Here is an 18455-nt window from a genome sequence, read left to right as displayed (position 1 = left end):
TTCCAAACCACACAATACTTAAGGTTGAGAGGCTGAGAGGTAAATATTCACCTCCAAAAGAGGCTCCACCTGTAAGAACAGAAGTGGCACCATGTATTTGTCAAATATTAACAAGTCTAAAGGAGAAAAAAAAATCAGTGTTTGAAAGGAAATAAACAACATCCTTACTAATATCTGTCTTAAGAAATTCTTTAAAGTAGTTGGAAACATTTAGACATTCAAGAAGATATGAGTATTCTGAGAGATTCAATTTTTACCAAGAAAACCTGCCCACTGCTAACCACCCACTTCACCTGAGGTCACCTGACCATAAATTCATTTCAGGGAGAAATTGATCATCAAAAGGAAAAATAACTGTAAGCAAATAAACAAAAGCTGAATTTGAATAAAATTTTTGAACAACTTAAAATTTAGAGTAAGAAAAAGAAGAAAATGGGACCTTTAGAACAGGAAGGCAAATTCACTTGTTATAATGCTACAGAGCAACGAAGCTCTGTAAAATGAAGTGCTGGAGTCATTTTCAAGGATCTGAACTTTCCCTGGCATGGGGAATTCTTTGCCCTAGGTAGATCCCAATCCAGAGTAGAATGTTTTCCTAATTTATTATGGAAAAATCAAACGTTGTTACCTAGCAGTCAACCTAAGTATCATCATTATTATGGGGTCAATTTAAGTCTCCAAAACAAAACAAAACAAAAAAAAACTAAAGTTGACTCCAAATGAAAAAGACTAGTCTGTGGTTTACAGTATGATGAACAGTCCTTCTAAAATTACCCAACTGCCTAACTACAAAATATAAAGTGATAATTAAAAAGTAATTTTGAAGAGCTATTGATTTTTCCAAACCCAAGCATTCCTATTTAATATCTTGAAAATATTGTAACAATAAATAACTAAACACTTGCCATTTAAATTTCCACTAGTAGATACTGTGCTGCTTTGCTTCTGGTTGTCATAAGCTGGGCCAATATTACCAAGATCCTAGAAAAAAACATGTAATTTAAAAAAAAAAAATCTCTTAAAACAACTTCATCAAATAAGTCCAAGGAGACAGACAGAGAAGGAATTAAAATAACATGGAGAAATTGGAAACTCCTAAAAAGTCTGAGATTTGTAAAACACCAAAGTAAAGTCATTTTTCCTTAATCTTAGAGCTATAATATTATCTTTCTCAAAAACAAAAGAATGCTTTCTATATATGCAAACAGAATACCATCTCTGGAAGCATTCTTAGAGACTTAGAGACAAACAAAAAACTTGAAGCAGAATCCTAATTAGGGCTTAGACCTGCCACTAGCCTTCTCTTTCCACATGATACAATATAAACCTGTGCACCTGATCCAAAAGCCCAAATTTGGGGTAATCTTCTTCTGGGTCTTTACTTCCAGGGTCTGGATGTTCCTTCACCAAAAATACATCCCTTTCTCTACTCTGAAAAGAAGGAGAATTTTAGCATTAAAGACAGGCAACTTCTCAATACATTACCAACCACAAAAATACCCCATCAGTGTCCAGTTCTTAATCAAACAACCAACAGATTAGTTATTAAACCCTCACTATGTGCCAGATGTCAGGGTTAAGAAAAAAATCAACTAGGCTGAGCCCTGGGGGGAACTTGGATCCTAACAGGGAAGATGATGTACACTTGCCCAGGTACATATGTGGATGGTAAATGATGGGGAAAGCTTCGGGCATAGGGTGGCATTAACTCAGTGTAAGGGAAACCCAGGATTATAAGAAGAGCTAAGGGAGACAGACAGTTCCTAGGGGATACAAAAGTATGGCAACAGGTGACAGATATCTGTGTGGGTAATAAGTGGAGGGAGATTGGTCCTGGGGGTGTTAGGGACCTGATGGATCCTACTAAATGCGAAGATGAAACTGTCTGATTTTCAATGTAGCAACGGTGAAAAAGACTGGAGTGAGGAGAGACTGATGGCAGGGAGACTGAAGAGAAATAGCCCAGGCAAGAGGTGATAGGGCACAGCTTAAGGGTGAACAATGCTGAAAATAATCTATTTATCTGAAGAAAAAGTAGCTGGAGTCCTACAGATTCTGGGTATGGTTTGATATGGGTCTATGAATGTTTGTACAAAATTGTGCAACACAAATAATTTTAACATGTTACCAAAGACTTCCAAGAAATATAATTCACCTGCTACTTAACAGTGCAAGAAATCCTGCCTTACCTTCATCTGAACAAGATCTATTTTAAAAAACTGATTAAATTCACCCTTGGAGCCTATTCTTGCTCATTCTCAATATATAGCTATCAAGCAGTTCTCCTTTACACTAGTATAGAGGAAAAGACTAGAAAGAATAAACTCTTCTAAAGGAAACTACCTTCAAACATCTAATTTTCTTTTACTTACCATTGTTTTAACAATGTTATTGGGCCAAGTCATTTTCCCAGGTCTCTGTCTGGTGGTCATACACTCCCAGTACTTGTCAATGAATGGTATAATATCCTATTTTTAAAAAACAAAGATGAGTTAATATCTTTATTACCACTTTAAACATCACAGGTCACTGAAGAAAAAGAAAAACAATACATTAAAAAAAATTTTCCATGGAAAGGAGAAGCCAAGCATTACTGCTCATTATTTTAATTATTATATCCCAAGCCCATACTATATTAATGACAATGTGCTGGGAACAGAGGAACCCAAGAAGTATTAGATCATCTTTGCCTATAAGAAGCCGACAGCTTATTTTCAGAAAGCCACAGGGAGACTAATCAAATTCATTATATTAAATGACTTTAACCCTAAATGCTGCTAAATTTTTCTTTCAGAAAGCCTATATTGCGAATTATAAATCCTCCAAATATTTTAAAAATATTTTGTGAAATTATTTGGGGCTATACTTCAGTTTCCATTTGTCTATACTTCAAGGTCTGGCCTCTTAACTCTAGAATTGTAATGCCTCATTAAAGTTAAATCAGAAGGGGAAAACTAAGTCACAGTCTCAAAGTCTAGGACTCCGTTCCAAATGACAAAAGAGAAAGTAGAACACTTATTTTAAAAGTTCCCATTTTTTACATAGATTAAAAAGAAAATACCCTCTTTTTTGCAAAGAATTTTTCTTTGTTTAAAAAAGACAATTTGTTTATACGCACAGTAATTTGATTAAAAAAAAAAAAAGAATGATAAAACAGAAAGGAAACAAGCAAATTTAGTAAATCGATAATATAACTAAGTTATATGTAAATGACACGCAAAATTGACGTGTCATCCATCATTTCTGGCTAGTATTTTATACCAGTTAACAAAATCATCTTCCATACTTTGGCTTGGCCACATAAGTTTCCTGGGTTAGAAGGTATTTCAGTTACTACTGTCAATAACAAAATATACTATACAGATAAACATCCAAAATAAATAAGGATTCTACTCTTCAGGTAATTTTATCCCCTACTATCTTTTTGTATGCATTTTACTGTTTTACAATCAATCTCTTAATCATTTTGGCTCTGTGGCAATTACAGAGGTATAATCTGTGTCAAAAGTGACTTACTGTCTATGGATGTTAATGAAATTGACTTGTAGAATTATCAAATCAAGGACATATTTATTATGGCTATGTAAAATAAAAGACCAAGAGGAAGCAAGGGGACATATAAGTAGAATAAAAGGTGTAAGTAGATCAAAAAGAAAAATGCTGTCACAGAACTGAAGTTTTAGTCTTCTTGGATGGCAACTTCTTGATATATTTCCAAAACCTATCACAACGGATGTCATTGAAGGGTGTAAAGCTGGTCTCAAACATTGCATCAGTGTCAGAGCCAATTCAAAGATGATATTCACTGATGTGCTTGGAGGATGACACCCCAGAAGAGAAGGTTTTAAGCTCTTCAAGAGTTTAATTTTCCTTTTTGAGTTAGTTTTGCTGAGTCAACAATTTGTAGCATTATGAAAAGAGTGTGTTTATGGATGCAAATAAAGAAAATGCCTTGTTTAAAGCTCGCAGATGAATATTTTTTAAGCTAACAGAAAGAAAAATCCAAGAATTTTAAAAATAGATTAATCCCAATTCTTTTTTTTTTTTTTTTTTTCTGAAACCAATTGGGATTAAGTGACTTTCCAAGGGTCACACAGCTAGGAAATGTTAAGTGTCTGAGACCAGATTTGAATTCAGGTCCTCCTGACTTCAGGGCTAGTGCTTTATCCACTGCACCATCTAGTTGCCCCTAATCCCAATTCTTTCTAGATGCTAATTTTGTCTTAGTGTACTTTTAAAGCAGAAAAATCACTTCTTAAGCAGAGCTTTTTAACCTTTTTTATTTCATGTTAACTACTCAACACACACCACACAGAGGTAAGGGAAACAATGATAAACATGATAAATGCAATACACAGGGAGAAGATCAACAGGCTGTGAAGACCTCATGCTATTCAGACTAGAACCACTAAAATGAAGCATCCACAACTGTCTCCTGAAACTTTGCCTATCTAATTATTCTAACAATAAGGACTTATTAAGCACCAGTCAAATGACCCTCTGTAGCAAACTCAAAAAGCCCATTTCTGGCCCTGCATGGATTTCTCTGAATTTCCACCTTTTCCTCAGATTTTCACTTTTTTTTTTGAGTTCCTATGAAATGCATCATGTAATTTAGCACTTAATGACATATATACAAAATCATATAATTTCTGATTATGCAAAAACCTTGGCTCCACATCCATATTACAAACTGCTTGAGGGAAAGGATCATATCTTACAGTGTCTCATCTGTCACAGGGTATAGGCTAAGTATGCCAGGCACATAATACATCCTCAAAAAAATGATTAACTCAGCATTTGACTAGAGAAAAAGAACTGCATGTTTTTCAAGCTGTTATTGTTGCGCCTGCTAGTAATGATGACGACAATGATAAGATTAACAGATTTTGAACTGTAAGTAACCTTAGAAGGTATTAGGTCCAATATTCTCATTTAACAGCCTCAGAAATCAAAAGAAAGAGGTTAGGTTATTTGCTCAGGGTCACACAGCTGTCCATCTAGAGGCAGAATTTGAACTAAGGTCTTTCTGACTCATAATCTGGCTCTCTAATCACTACGCCACACTGCTTCTATACAAATCATGTAACATAATAATACAGAAAAAAAATTATACAGAACAAGTAAAAAACATTGAACTTAAATCCAAGGCCAATTTTTATTTGGAAATTCATCAATTATTCTAAAAGCTTATATCCATCAAGTTCTACCTGACTTTTTAGAGCTACTGTATTACTAACACTAGAAGGAATATGATGACTCTACCTTGTCTTTGGAGAACATGGTTTTAGGATGTTCATCCTGTGTTCGGGACTGCCATGTCAGGTTGGCCAAAGCACTAAGGCACATTTCTTTTAAGTCTTTGAAAGGAAAAAAGGAAAAAGATTTAATCTGTGGTAACAGATATGTCCCCAAGCCAAGTAGATATTTAACTCAAAATCCTCATGTAAGTGTGCCATAATCAGAGACATCCACCATTAAGAAGAGAACCATCAACTCAACTGAAATGGTGAAGGGACAATAGTAGCTGTTGGACAGGCTGCATCTCTGAACTGTAGAGAACAAGCAGTAAGGTAGTAGATGGTCACTTGGTTTAATAAGGCCTCATCTCTCTTCCCCCTCCTCCTCAACCTTCCACTGTAGCAGACCAAAAAATTTCCCATTTCTACACTTTCATAGAATTTGTACATACTTGCTTGCTTTCGGAGGAAATAGGTGTTCCCACTGTGATGACATACATTGCAATGAAAACTGTAATTTGTCATAAAAGGTAGGCAGGACCTGCAAGGAACCAAATTTAAACATTTTACTTTGCATATATACATACATAGTTTTTTTCCTTACCAAAAACCCCACATAATTTTAATTTTGATATTGTCCTTAAACCTCTAATAAATAAATAAATAAATGAAGACTCAAATTTACTGATCCTGACAATAAAAAGCACCTATAAAAGGATTTCCCCCCCTGAGTCTTGCTCTGATAATTGTATCTTACAAATGGAGTTAAATGTATTGGTCACCCTGCCATCTAGGGGAGGGGGTGGGGGGAACGAGGGGAAAAATTGGAACAAAAGGTTTGGCAATTGTCAATGCTGTAAAATTACCCATGCAGAAACTTGTAAATAAAAAGCTGTTAAAAATTTAAAAAACAAAAACAAAAAAACACCAAAAAACCCCAAATGGAGTTAAGTCTGTTTTTACTCTGGTCCAGGTGATTTATTGTAAACACAACTACAAATATCTATCATTGAAATACCCAGCATTACCAGAAAAGGTACTAGTTCAGTGTAAGATACAAAGAAATACAAGGGAAGGAACTTATGATCTCATTGAGAAGATATTAACATGTGAAAGTTAAGCAATAAAGGATGATAGTAAATCAATTCTATAGTCAGTATTGGAGAATCTAAAGGACCAAGCAATCACTTTAGGAGGGGTTGCTCAGGGAAGACTAGGCAGGATTTAAGGAGACATTTGAGAAGGGGCAGGGCATTTCAGATATGGGAGCATATGTCACAGAGGGATAGAAAAGGTAAAGCACATGAGAATAGAAAAGTAATAAATAAAATAACAGTAGTAATAGCTGGCATTTAGATAGCATCTGAAAGCTTGCAAACTGCTTTACAGATATTCTGTCACTTGATTCTTACAATAATCCTGGGCAGTAGATACTATTACCCTCATTTTACAGTTGGGAAAACTGATGCATAAAAAGATTCAATGACTTGTCCAGGGTCACACTGCTTGTGAGTATCTTAAGTCAAGTTTTAATTCAAAGCTTTCTGACCCCAGTATAGCACTCTATCCACTATTCTTTCCACACCTAGTTTAGATTGAGGCTGAGGATGTTTCAAATATCAAAATAAATTTGTACTTTATCCTCTAGGCAATGGATAACCATTGAGCAGTGGAAGGGCATAATCAAAACAAAGTCTTTAGAAAATTAGTTTCATTGACTTACATGAACTGATGCTAAATGAAGTGAATAGAATAAAGAGAACATTGTGCACGGCAACAAAATTATGTAATGATCAACTATGATGGATGTGGCTCTTTTCTTTTCTTTTTTTTTTTTTTTGGAGGCAATTCAGATTAAATGACTTGCCAAGAATCACACAGCTAGAAGTGTTGAGTGGTTGAGACTGGACTTGAACTCAGGTCCTCCTGAATTTGAGGCTGATGCTCTATCTGGTGTTCCGTCTAACTGGCTCTTTTCAACAAAGGGGTGATTCAAGGAAATTCCAATAGACTTGTGATGGAAAGAGCCATTCACATCCAGAGAGATTATTATAAAGACTGAATGTGGATAAAAGCACAATATTTTTACCTTTATAAAAGGTAACACCTTTGTTGTTTTGTTGTCTACTTGTTTGGGAGTACTACTAGTTTTACTAATTTACTAGTGAGGCCAGACACTAGTATAAACTATTAGTTTAATACTAGGATGTATTAAGTGTCTAAGGCCAGATTTGAACTCAGATCCTCCTGACTTCAGGAGCAGTGCTTTATCCACCATGCCATCTGACTGCCCCAAGCTATTATTATTTTTTAAAAGATTTAAAAATTGTGGCATCCAGAAAAAAATAAATTGGGAAGTAAAGTTTTATTACAGTATGTGGGATGGCGGGTTATTTCTACCTTCTGAATCCAATTCTCCCTGTGCAACAAGAAAACTGTTTGGATCTGCACACATACATTGTATCTAGGATATACTAGGACATATTCAGCATATATAGGACTGCTTGCCATCTAGGGGAAGGGGTGGAGGGTGGGAGGGAAAAATCGGAACAGAAGTGAATGCAAGGGATAATGTTGTAAAAAAAATTACCCTGGCATGGATTCTGTCAATAAAAAGTTACTATAATAAAAAAAAAACAAAAACAGTATGTGGGATGGATTAGAGGAGAAAACCTGTAGGTATGAATATGGAGGCCTGCAGTGATTATACAATAAACAAAAACCAGTGAATTAAGGCCCAAACTAGAATATTATAGAATAAAGATTATTAGTAAGGGACATAAGAAATCATCTAATCCAGATCTCCATTTAATGAATAACACTTTGATAATATACTCAGTCAGGGTCTTCCTGAATATTTCCAATGATGGAAAATTCATTACCTTAAGAGGCAGTTTATTTCATAGGCAGAAAATTCAAAATGTTCTTATACTGAGCTAAAATCTGCCACCTTGCAAAGTCTATCACTGGTTCAAATCCCTCTGGGGCTATGCCAAAGAAATCTAATTTTTCTTTCACAAAATAAGTCTTTCAAGTATTTAAATACTACTATGAAATTCTTTTAGACCTCTTCAGATTAAACATACTCAATTCTCATCCCCAACCATCCAATTCATGATTTTAAGGCTTATCACATCTTAATCATCTCTTCTAAATACACTCCAACTGATCAATAATCCTTTCAAAATATCACAACCAAAAACACAATACTTCAAATGTGGGTCAATCAGTACAGTGTAAGGTCAGACTTTTTATTCGATAAATGTAGTTTTAGAGCACACTGGCTTTTTTGGACACCATACTATATTACTGAATACTGTAGTCAAAAGCAGTCCCTGGTTCTTTTTCAACTGAAATGGTGTATAGTCAATTATTCTCTACACTATATTTGTGATAGGAAGAATGGGAAAAAAAAATTAGAAAATAGCAGAACTTAGTGACTAAGTGGTAAAAATATGTAACAGGTCATTTGAACCAACAAATTGAAATTCATGAGTTGTAGATACAGGTTACATAGAAAGTAAAAGAATTTGCCTACAAAGAGACCAGAATGTGACTGAGTGTAAAGGATGAACTTCTGGAATACATTCACATGTATTGTAAGGGAAGAAAGAATTGTTAGCAAGAGATAGATGAGACTTAAAAATATAGTATAAGACTATAGTCCTATTTAAAGATTATTGAGTATCTTCCAAATAAATGTACCCATATCATTGACATCAAATTATTAATACACAAAACTTTTACTACAAAAATTCCTTACTTGAAAAAACTTATAAATTTAAATCCATCTCTCTACAGCTTACTACTGTATTTTTGTTCTTTTGTCTAAGATGCTGAGCTCACATAGCAGTTCACAGTGAGGTTTAGAAACTGTAATACATTCTATTCTGGGTTGAAAAAACTTCCCTAGTGCAGGACGTCTTGGGTGCACAGTAAGTATCCTATAACAAATGCTGACTAATTACTTCCTAATTCAACGTCTTTATCTCATCAATCAAAGGGAAGGGGACAAATAATATATCAGAGCCTACATATTGGTATTTGTATTTACAAAAATTCTAAAAATTGCTATCTATTACATCCATTTCAAACATTGAAATCTTTATAAAAGTTGAAGGAAATACACACGTAGTATCAATGCCAAAGGTATCTGCTGTGAACCACTTGGTACATATCCCACACTGCAGCTCCACCTCTCCCAGCTGTCGACCATTCTCTTCATCCACAGAACCAGTCTGAGTGTCCATGACTTCTGAACTGTCCCCAGCTCCTTCCTAGTTTTATGGAATTTTAGAAGAAAATAAGATCAAATCTACAGATAGTTGTAGCCAGACACTGTCTACACAAAAATCCAAAACAAAAAAAATACTTACTAGTGTATCTTTTCCATTTGAGGATTCACTCTCCAAACCAGCAGTTACATCAACCAAGGTAGAATCCCTATGAGAATGCATTTATGCAAATAAGATATATTCAGGAGAAACACTATCTAATGAAGAAAAATTTAAATTTCTAATCTCTTGTTTAGCCAAGGATACTTCCAGCACTATGTATTTGGATAGTAAAAAATCAGGTCACAAAACCCACGGGAGAAGAGATGTAGTGGTATAGATAAAGGTAATGACATCAAGAAAAGGAAATGTTGGAAAAAAATGAGAGAGAAAAAAAAAAAGAAGCATTGGATGGATAAGTTTGCCCTTCTGGATGTTACCTATGTTTATAATGATGGTGGCTTGCTGTTCTCAATTTAAGTTATGAAACTGTAGCTACTTTCTTATAGAGACTTACAGAAATACATAGAAACTTATAGGCACTATCTTTTGCACAGCACGCCTGAAAATAGTGGACAGCACATAAATGCATTCTGAAGTTGGACTGGGTATAAGCCTCAGCCTTGGCTGCGCTATCCGAAGTCTATCCGGCAGGCCACGTGTGGAGAGTAGCCTTTTTGGGGGGAGTGGGGCTCTGCTCTCAGTGATCAGGAGACTGTGATAATTAAGGATCCAGGGCATTAAGGTAGTGGGGGACTGTGCTCTCGAGGACCTCTTTTATTGGACAGTTTGGGGGTGTCCGAAAGGGCTTCACAGAACAGAACTTTAGGAAGGGGAAAGAGGGTCGCTGCTCTTGCAACTGGCCCAGGGTCAAGAAAAGGCTTCCAGGCTCCTCACGGGTCCCAGGTCTGCGAGGGGGGGCCAAGGATAAGCAAGAAAACATCTTAAAGGCGCAATCCTGGAGTCAAGAACCACTTGGGAGAGACCCCAGGCCGGCAGTAACTCGTTCAAGTGTTGAAAGGGGCGGGATCAGAGTAAGAAGGTGGGGAAACAAGGAGGGGTGCTCAGCTCCGGGTCCTGAAGAGGTGGGGCCCAGCGCGGGAACAGGAGGAGTCCCAGGCGCTCCACGTGAGGAAGGGAAGGGGCAGGGCCCGGGGACGGAAAGGGGAGGAGCCTGAGGCACAAGGTGGGTTTCAGATTGGGAGGGAGTGAGGTTAGACCTAGGGCAGATAGGGGCGGGACTCAGAGTGGAAGGGGGTGGAGACCAAGGCGGGAAGGGGCGTGACCAAGGACACAAGGGGTGGGACTAAGGATGTAAGGGGGCGGGACTATGGGCGTGAATAGTTTAAAAAAAAAAAAAAAGTAGATTGAGAGCTTGGGTCTGGGGAGTGGGGGCGGGGCGGAGAGGAAAAGATGCCCGGGATCTCAGGTTGTCTCACCCGCTTTCGGCCTCCCCGGAATTCGGATCCGTGGTAGGGGCTGCCGACGTGCCCTCTCCGGCTGGGGCGGCAACAATCGCTGCTGCCGGTGGCGTCTCTCCCTCCTCAGTTCCCGCCGCTGAGGCCGGCGGCCCCGCGCCGGCCCCGGCCCCGGCTCCCGCCGCCGCCATCGCTGCCCGCTGTGGTCCTTCTCGCGAGATCAGTGGCCGAGTCTCGCGAGAGTTGAGGGCCGAGCCCGCCGTCTTCAAATTGCAGAGGCGGTTGGGAGGCGGTCCTGCCCAACGGCTTCTGTTACCCCGAAAAGAGAAAAAACTGCGGCTGAGGGGCTCTGCCGACTAGTTAATGCTACTGCAACTTAAGAGGATAGAGCGCTGGGTAATAATTCACTCCTCGGGAAGAACCAAGTGGAGATTTTGCCTCGACGCTGAACAACAGCGTGTGACCCATGTTAAGCTGCGCCTGCCTCAGTTTCCTCCTTTGTAAAAGCGGGATTACCATAGCGCCAACCTCCGTACCAACCGGTACTCCGTGAGCCTTACAGCTTGAGATAACCGGAATTCTTATCGCTATTGTTGCCCTCGTTTGTTGGCCAGTCCGGGCCTGCGACCCCTTGCGGATTTTCTTTCCCGCTCCAGCTCATGTTACAGCTAAGGAAACTGAGCGCGCAGGGGTCACACGGCGAAGCAGTATCGGAGGCTGGGTTTGCACTGGCGTGTCTAGGCTAGCGCTCTAACCCGCGACTCCTAGCTGTGGCTTTTACGCTGCTACAGAGGAGAAAAAGGAGTCGTTTCTCAGGAGGGGAGGTCCCATCCCTAGGGGGCTCCAAAGCGCCAGCGCGCAGATGAGTTGAAGGATGCGGGTTCATTCCGCCGCTAGGTAAGGCAGCGGGGCTCGAATTCAGCCTGGTACAGTTTAGTGGCTGCAGGACTGCGGACAAATCACAGCCTCTGCTTGTCTTAGTTTTCCTATCTGTAAAATGGGGGTAATTATAATAGCACTTCCCTCAAGGGCTGTGAGGATCAAATAAAAGAATAATAGTAAAGGGACTTTTGTGATCGATTTGTGATCATTGGCTATGATTTACAAACATTAGATGCCTTGGTTGAGCCAGGCTCTGGGTATGCTACGAGAGCCGAACAAAAAGTCCCTGCTTTCAGGGAGGTGAAGTTCTTTGGAGGGGAAAGCACCATCTGCGCAGGTCAGTGTGGCGAGGAGGAAGTCGTTTCCAAGAGTTGGGGCGGTGAGCATCAGCCAAGAAATGCCATTGGAACACAAGGCTTTGTAAGGGTGGATGTTAAAAATGATCTATACATAGATTTTGAAAATAAAAAGATTTAAAGAAAAAAAAAAGTGAAAGCCAGTTGAGCTCAGCATTGCAGGAAGCTAGAAGAGTCCATGAAATGGGATGAAGGTGGTGCCTTCTAAGGCGTGGGAGACACTATATACAAAGGCCCCATCTAATCCGTGAGATGGTTTGAATTTTTTTTGCAAGATCTTTAATTTTCTTGACTTCTTTTCAGTTTTTGCTGTTGATCACCCTCTCTTCCTGGTATAGAAAAAAATAACAGGAGCCTGGGACTCCTCCTGTTCCCATCCTGGGCCCCACCTCTTCAGGACCCAGAGCTGAGCACCCCTCCTTGTTTCCCCACCTTCTTTCTCTGATCATCTGCATCAGTGATGCAATAGAGAGGAAAAGTCTTAGGTCCACCCAGTGCTTATGTTTTGGGAAAGGATGTGGTAAGTGGAGTCAGGAAGATCCAAGTTCAAATCCAGCCTCAGATGTTTCTTAGAGGTGTGATCTTGGACAAGTCACTTAATCCTGTACATCAATTTCCTCATCTGTCAAATGAGCTAGAGAAGAAAAAGGCAAACTACTTTAGCATCTCTGCCAAGAAAACTCCAAGTGAGGTTACAGTGAGTTTGATACCACAAAACAAAAATTTAAATGTTTATGCTTATTGTTATATCTACCTGTTAAAAATCTCAGTGGATCTTGTCTGAGAACTGCCCTCTCAACAAAATAACTTTCTGTGTTGAACCCTCCTCTGAATCCTACATATTCTAAATGATCTTGGACTGGCAGCTACTTTTGGCTCTCTCCTTTGTCAAAAAAATTAATTTCTAAAATTATTTCAGATTTGGGGGTTCATTCGCATGACTTTTAACTTCTCTGGGTTTTCTGAATACTGCTGTCTATTCTTGGGCTTATCTTGACAGCTTGTTCTCAGTTTCTGCTGGATGATGGATCATCAGTGCCATGCCCCCAAGTAGATCCTCCAAGGTTTGGTCTTGGCAGTCTTTCCTCTCTTACTTTTTCCTCTTCCTGACTCTTGGCAGTCAGTTCTCTCTCCTCTGGCCATATTACCCCTCTATTCAGTAAGGTCTTTGGATAATGCTTGATTTGGACTGCTAGAAATGAGTATTACTGGCTGAGGGCTTTGAGGGGGAGAAGAGCAAACATCTCAGAAATCTAGTAGATTTGTCCTGGGATTCAGGAGTACAACTGCCCACTTTTTGGTCCCTGTCCTCTCAGTCCCGCAGGATCTCCCCAAATCACCAGTTCTTCGTAATTCCTTTCACAGAAGGGAGAAAGCTTCTTGTGCTGTTGCTTTTCACACATCCAACTGTTCATTACTTGGAGTTTTCTCGGCAAAAATACTGGAATGGTTTATCATTTTCTTTTCCAGATGTTTTGACAGATGAGGAAACAGAGCCACACAGGATGAAGTGATTTGCCTGAGGCAATAAGTACCTGAGGATAAATTAGCTTAGAAAGACTCTTCTTCCTGATTCCAGGCCAAGCACCCTATCCACTGCCCCACTGCCTCAGTACTCAAGGATCTTAATCTCAGAAATTCACCCAAAACTTTTATCCTCCCCCCCACCCCCCAACTTGAAATGATTTCTTTTACTTCAGGCAGTGAGGGATTGGCAAAAGGTAGGAATTAGAAGCCTCAGCCTATTCTTCCTGTCAGGCTTTCCTTCACTCCTTCCTTCAGGGAGTCTTTTTACTCACTGTCTAGCAAAGAGAGTACAATAAATTATAGATAACTATAATACATGGATAGATGGATTTAGAGCTTTGCAGAAGAAAGAGCTGAATGAGATCTGAGGGGAGAAATTTCTATCTGACAGAGGAAATCAGAGAAAATTGCATAGAGAGTTGGTATTTGAATTGGCTTTGAAGGAATGGGTAAGAATTTAAGGGGTAAAGTGAAAGAGTTTCAAGGCAAAGTTACCAGTGATCTCTTAATTATCAAATCAAAAAGGTTTTTTCTCAAGAGTGCTGGATCTGGAATCAGGAAGACCTGAATTCAAATGTAGTTTCAGACAATTAACTTTGTGAGTCCTTTAATCTCTGTTTGCCTCAATTTTCCCATCTGTAAAATGGAATAATAACAATAGGGTTATTGTGAGAATCAAATGGGATATTTGTATAGCATACAGCACACTGCCTGGCATATAGTAAGTGCTGTATAAATGTTAGCTGCTATTACATTGCTCTCTCCTGATTCCCCTCTCACTTATCTGACTTTATCCTTTGCTCCGATTTCATCCACTTCAAGCCCACCAACAGTGGGCATGCCCCAAGGTTTTATTCTGGGCCCTTCTCTCACTTATTATTTCATTTGGTCATTTCATCACTTGCTTGATTTTAATTATGTCTACCTAGATGATTCTCAGATCTCGTCCAGCTCTAACCTTTTTCCTAATCTCTAATCTCAGATCTCCAATTTCCTTTTAGACTTCTTGAACTGGATATTCCATAGACATCTTAAACCCAACTTGTCCAAAAGTGAATTCATTATTTTCCCTTCTAAAACTTCTCCTCTTCCTAAGTTCCCCATTACTGTCAAGGGCCTTGCCATCCTCCCCGTCACCCAGGCTAACAATCTAGGAATCATTCTCAACTTTTCATTCTCTCTGATTTCCCATATCCAGCTAATGGCCAAACCCCGCCATTTCTGCTTCCATAACGTCCCTTGGAAAAGGCCTCTTCACTGCCACTCTTCTGCTTCAGGCTCTTACCACCTCATAGCTGGACTATTGTAACAGCCTGCTGTGAGTCTGCCTGCCTCAATTCTATCCCCACTCCAATCCATGCTCTACTTAACTGTCAAAATGGATCTTCCTAAAACACAGATCCCACTAGATCATCTCTTCCTTCAAGAAATCCCTGTGACTCCCAATTACTTCCAGGATCAGATATGAAAGCCTCTGTTTAGCTTTCAAAGCCCTTTATACTCTTTCTCCCCTTTATGTACCCTGCAATCCGGGGAACCAGCCTCTTTGCTGTTTCTCTAACAAGACACTCCATCTCTAGACTCCAAGAATTTCCACTGACTAGAACATTCTCCCTCATTTCCACCCCTAAGCTTCCCAAGCTTCCTTCAGGTCTCAGTTAAAGGCTTCCCTGGTTATAATGATCCCCTGAAAAATTATGCCCAAATGATCCAGTATTTAGTTTATTTATACATAATGTATCACTCTCATTTCTTTTCCCAATTTTTGTTCCATCTCTTAATTTGACTCTTATGCCTGCTTCAGAGGTCTTTCCTGAGTTCTGGGTTTGAGACCTCTTCCTATTTTTCTTTGGGGTTTTGTCCTAGGTGTTTTGACACTATTGTCTTCTTCTGAATTTGTATACTAATTTTCCCTATCACTATAATGGTTTTCTATGGTCAATTTTTTTGTTGTTGTTTTGCTCATCTTTTCTCTTTTTTTCCTTTCTTTTAAATTTGAGCTCTGCTCCTCAGGTAGAAGGGGCGCTATCTCAAGTTTCTTGTTAGGGGCTGTGGTCCCTAGCTGCTTCCCTGGTCTGTACTGATGCTGCTTCATTGCAGCATGTGTGGGCTCCTGATGCTGGCAGCTCCGTTTTCCTGGCTATGCTGAGTTACGTGTGGGGTTGCAGTACTGCTATCTGCTCCTTTGCTGCCTCACCTATAAAATAGGTGTTTGTCCAGGGTTATGTTGAAGCATGTGGAAATTCTCAGCTGGTCTGTCCATTCTGCTGGCTATCCTGAGGCATATCCTGGTGTTGGCTTGTTCCATCACCTTGGGGGTTAGGATCTTCCAGTGGTTTACTGAGCTGGGGCTTGCTGATAACCTTGCTGGGATGCTTCCTGTCCTGGACTGTGCTTTTCTTTTAATCAAGTGAGACAAACCTTTCTTTCTGACCTTCCCTTCTTGGGTTAAAGGATTGTTTCACTCCATCTTTTTGTTGAGTCTGTTGTTCCAGGATTTGTTTTGGGGTGCTATTTTGTAATTGTTTGGAGGTGGATATGGAGAGTTATGGTGATTTCTTGCTTACTGTACTCACTATCGTGGCTCCCAGAAGTGATTTGCCAGTTGTAATTTTGATTTTAATGTTTTAGGCAGGTTTAAAAATGAATACTGTGTTGGGTAGTATTTCTTATTATTCTATGTGGATAATCATTAAAGGGTTTCCATTCCACCCACTCCCCAACAAAAGTAAATGTTTTATTTGTCCAGGGTCACACAGCTAGTATCTGAGGTACAACTTAGTTGTCTCTATATGGAAAACCTATGTAATTTAGGAATTACTAATTAAAAACTAATTAGATATTATTTTGCAAGTTTAGTATTCAGCTAATCACAGTATCTTCCTTTATGATCATTTATTTTAAAATTAATTCTTAACCTATTTGTGTGCATGCATATGAACATAATCATCCTGGTTGCCTCCTGTTAATTTCCCACCAGCCAACATTGTATCTAATACTTAAGATTTAAATATAATTGGAAAATGTTTAAAAAATAAACATAAGTATAGTACAGCATAAATAATGCTAATTCGTGAATTTCTAATTGAATCTGATATCACTGCTACAGGATCACACTTGCTCTTTATTCTTTGAAGAATCTCCTTTTTTTTCTCATCTAACTGAAATCATCTTTAAGTCTGGTAACTGCCACATATAAATATTTTCTATGAGTTGAAATGCATTGATGCAAATTATCATAATTAGAAAATGCATTATTTGTAATTAAGCTTATTAAAGCCTTTTTAAAAAGTGCAGTATGTGGGCATTTTTAAAAGTCTGATGTTTCTTAAGATTCTCTTTAAGTTTTATTAAGGATTCTTACAAATTTCAAAACTAAGACCTTTGTTTTCAAATCATGCTGTTAAGCACAATACCACAAAGACATGTTTTAAGACTAGTTTGGTATTTTCTTTTTGAGGATTTTGAAAAATATTTTAATTCTATACATGTTCTTTATGTTATGTATGTATTCTCTATCTATTCTCTTTATTTTACCTAGGTCGTACATTGGAGAGAAGGAAGTGGAGTCAGAAAGAGTTGGTTCAAATCTGGCCTGTGACTCTGTGCAAGTCACTCAGCACAGTTGTCTGTTTACTAAATTGAAGATATCTACCTCTTGGGGTTATTGTGAGAAGGGGAAAGGGACTAAGTAATTATACAGAGTCTATGATGTGCTAAGTACTGTGCTACAAGCTTTACCAATATATCTCATTCTACATGATCATACGTGGAACTTTTCAAATATTGAAGTGCTACAAATGTGTTAATCGCTGCTACTATTCTGAAACTTACTAATTATTTCCCTATGAGAATCGACAGCTTTTTTCCATGTTTGGAGAACATGGATATTCCTTTCACCTCTAAAATAGTACTTGTTTATAACTATTTCATAAGAAAGCCCCTCACCCCAAGTTGTCAGGTTCTTTTTCTGCCCCTTCTTTCTGGAGCTGCAGTTCATTTAAAGTGTGAACTAAGTGCTCTATACTTGTTTTGCATATTCATTTGCTTCTCTTCCCACTTTTACAATTTAATTTTAAAAGTTTTAAATTCATATTTATTCACTTTTAATTGCCATTTCATTGATGTTTAAATTTTGCTGTTAATACGCCCATTCTCTAATTGTTTTTCATTCTTAGCTCCACCTCACTCACCCCGATGTGGGGATCGTCTTTTCATAGATTGAATATATTCCATTTTTAAACTTTTGGATTGTTCCCATTATGCTCAGAAATGTGTATTTTGTAAAAGGAACATCTTTTTCTTAGTTCTAAAATGATAGAAATTACTGGTCATCATTTTTTTTCCTTTGAATTCTTTCAGGGCTATGGTCAAAGAGGGAGTTGAAGCTAAAAGGGCTTTAGAACTACAGGTTCAGAAAGCTAAAAGCCATTAGCTTCTAATTGGATTCTTGAACTATGGTGGTGAGTGATTAGCCTAGTAATTGTTTTGTGCTTAAATGATGATTGTAGGTATTTATAAAGTTTGAAAGCAGCTGGAAACAGAAGTGCTGGGCTGAATTCAAGGCATGCTAATGGCCTAATTATAGGCTGTGAGGTGGGAAGGTCGGGCTTTGTAGGAGAGAAAGGTAATCCAGTGGTTCTTGGCAGGGCAAGGAGGATAGGGGTGAAGCAGGAGATTGCTTGTTTTCCTTTAAGACAGATCAAATCCCACTTTCTGCTCAAGGTCTTCTAGTCTCTTTTACCTTGGGCCAGCTGA

The 18455-nt window shown here is 38.6% G+C and overlaps 1 protein-coding gene across 2 annotated transcripts in view; it reads right to left on the bottom strand.

Annotated features, from left to right (window-relative positions):
- The window catches only part of ASH2L (ASH2 like, histone lysine methyltransferase complex subunit), a 28950-nt gene extending 17124 nt beyond the window's left edge, over positions 1–11826 (bottom strand). Inside the window, exons 1-9 of one of the 2 annotated variants that reach the window (XM_012539977.3) lie at positions 10954–11826; positions 9617–9683; positions 9372–9517; positions 5693–5781; positions 5266–5360; positions 2373–2468; positions 1336–1431; positions 906–981; positions 52–69 (exon numbers count right to left, since the gene is read on the bottom strand). In XM_012539977.3, coding sequence (XP_012395431.2) covers positions 52–69; positions 906–981; positions 1336–1431; positions 2373–2468; positions 5266–5360; positions 5693–5781; positions 9372–9517; positions 9617–9683; positions 10954–11123 — 853 coding nt within the window. In that variant the 5' untranslated portion in view covers positions 11124–11826. The remainder of the gene's footprint in view (positions 1–51; positions 70–905; positions 982–1335; positions 1432–2372; positions 2469–5265; positions 5361–5692; positions 5782–9371; positions 9518–9616; positions 9684–10953) is intronic. The other variant, XM_012539978.3, reaches the window with a different exon arrangement.
- Between the last annotated feature and the right edge of the window lie 6629 nt (positions 11827–18455).

Source organism: Sarcophilus harrisii, chromosome 2 (genome assembly GCF_902635505.1).
Source record: "Sarcophilus harrisii chromosome 2, mSarHar1.11, whole genome shotgun sequence".
Taxonomy (NCBI): Eukaryota; Metazoa; Chordata; class Mammalia; order Dasyuromorphia; family Dasyuridae; genus Sarcophilus; species Sarcophilus harrisii.
The sequence above is the reverse complement of the archived record's forward strand: the minus strand, read 5'-3'. Positions and strand labels throughout refer to the sequence as shown.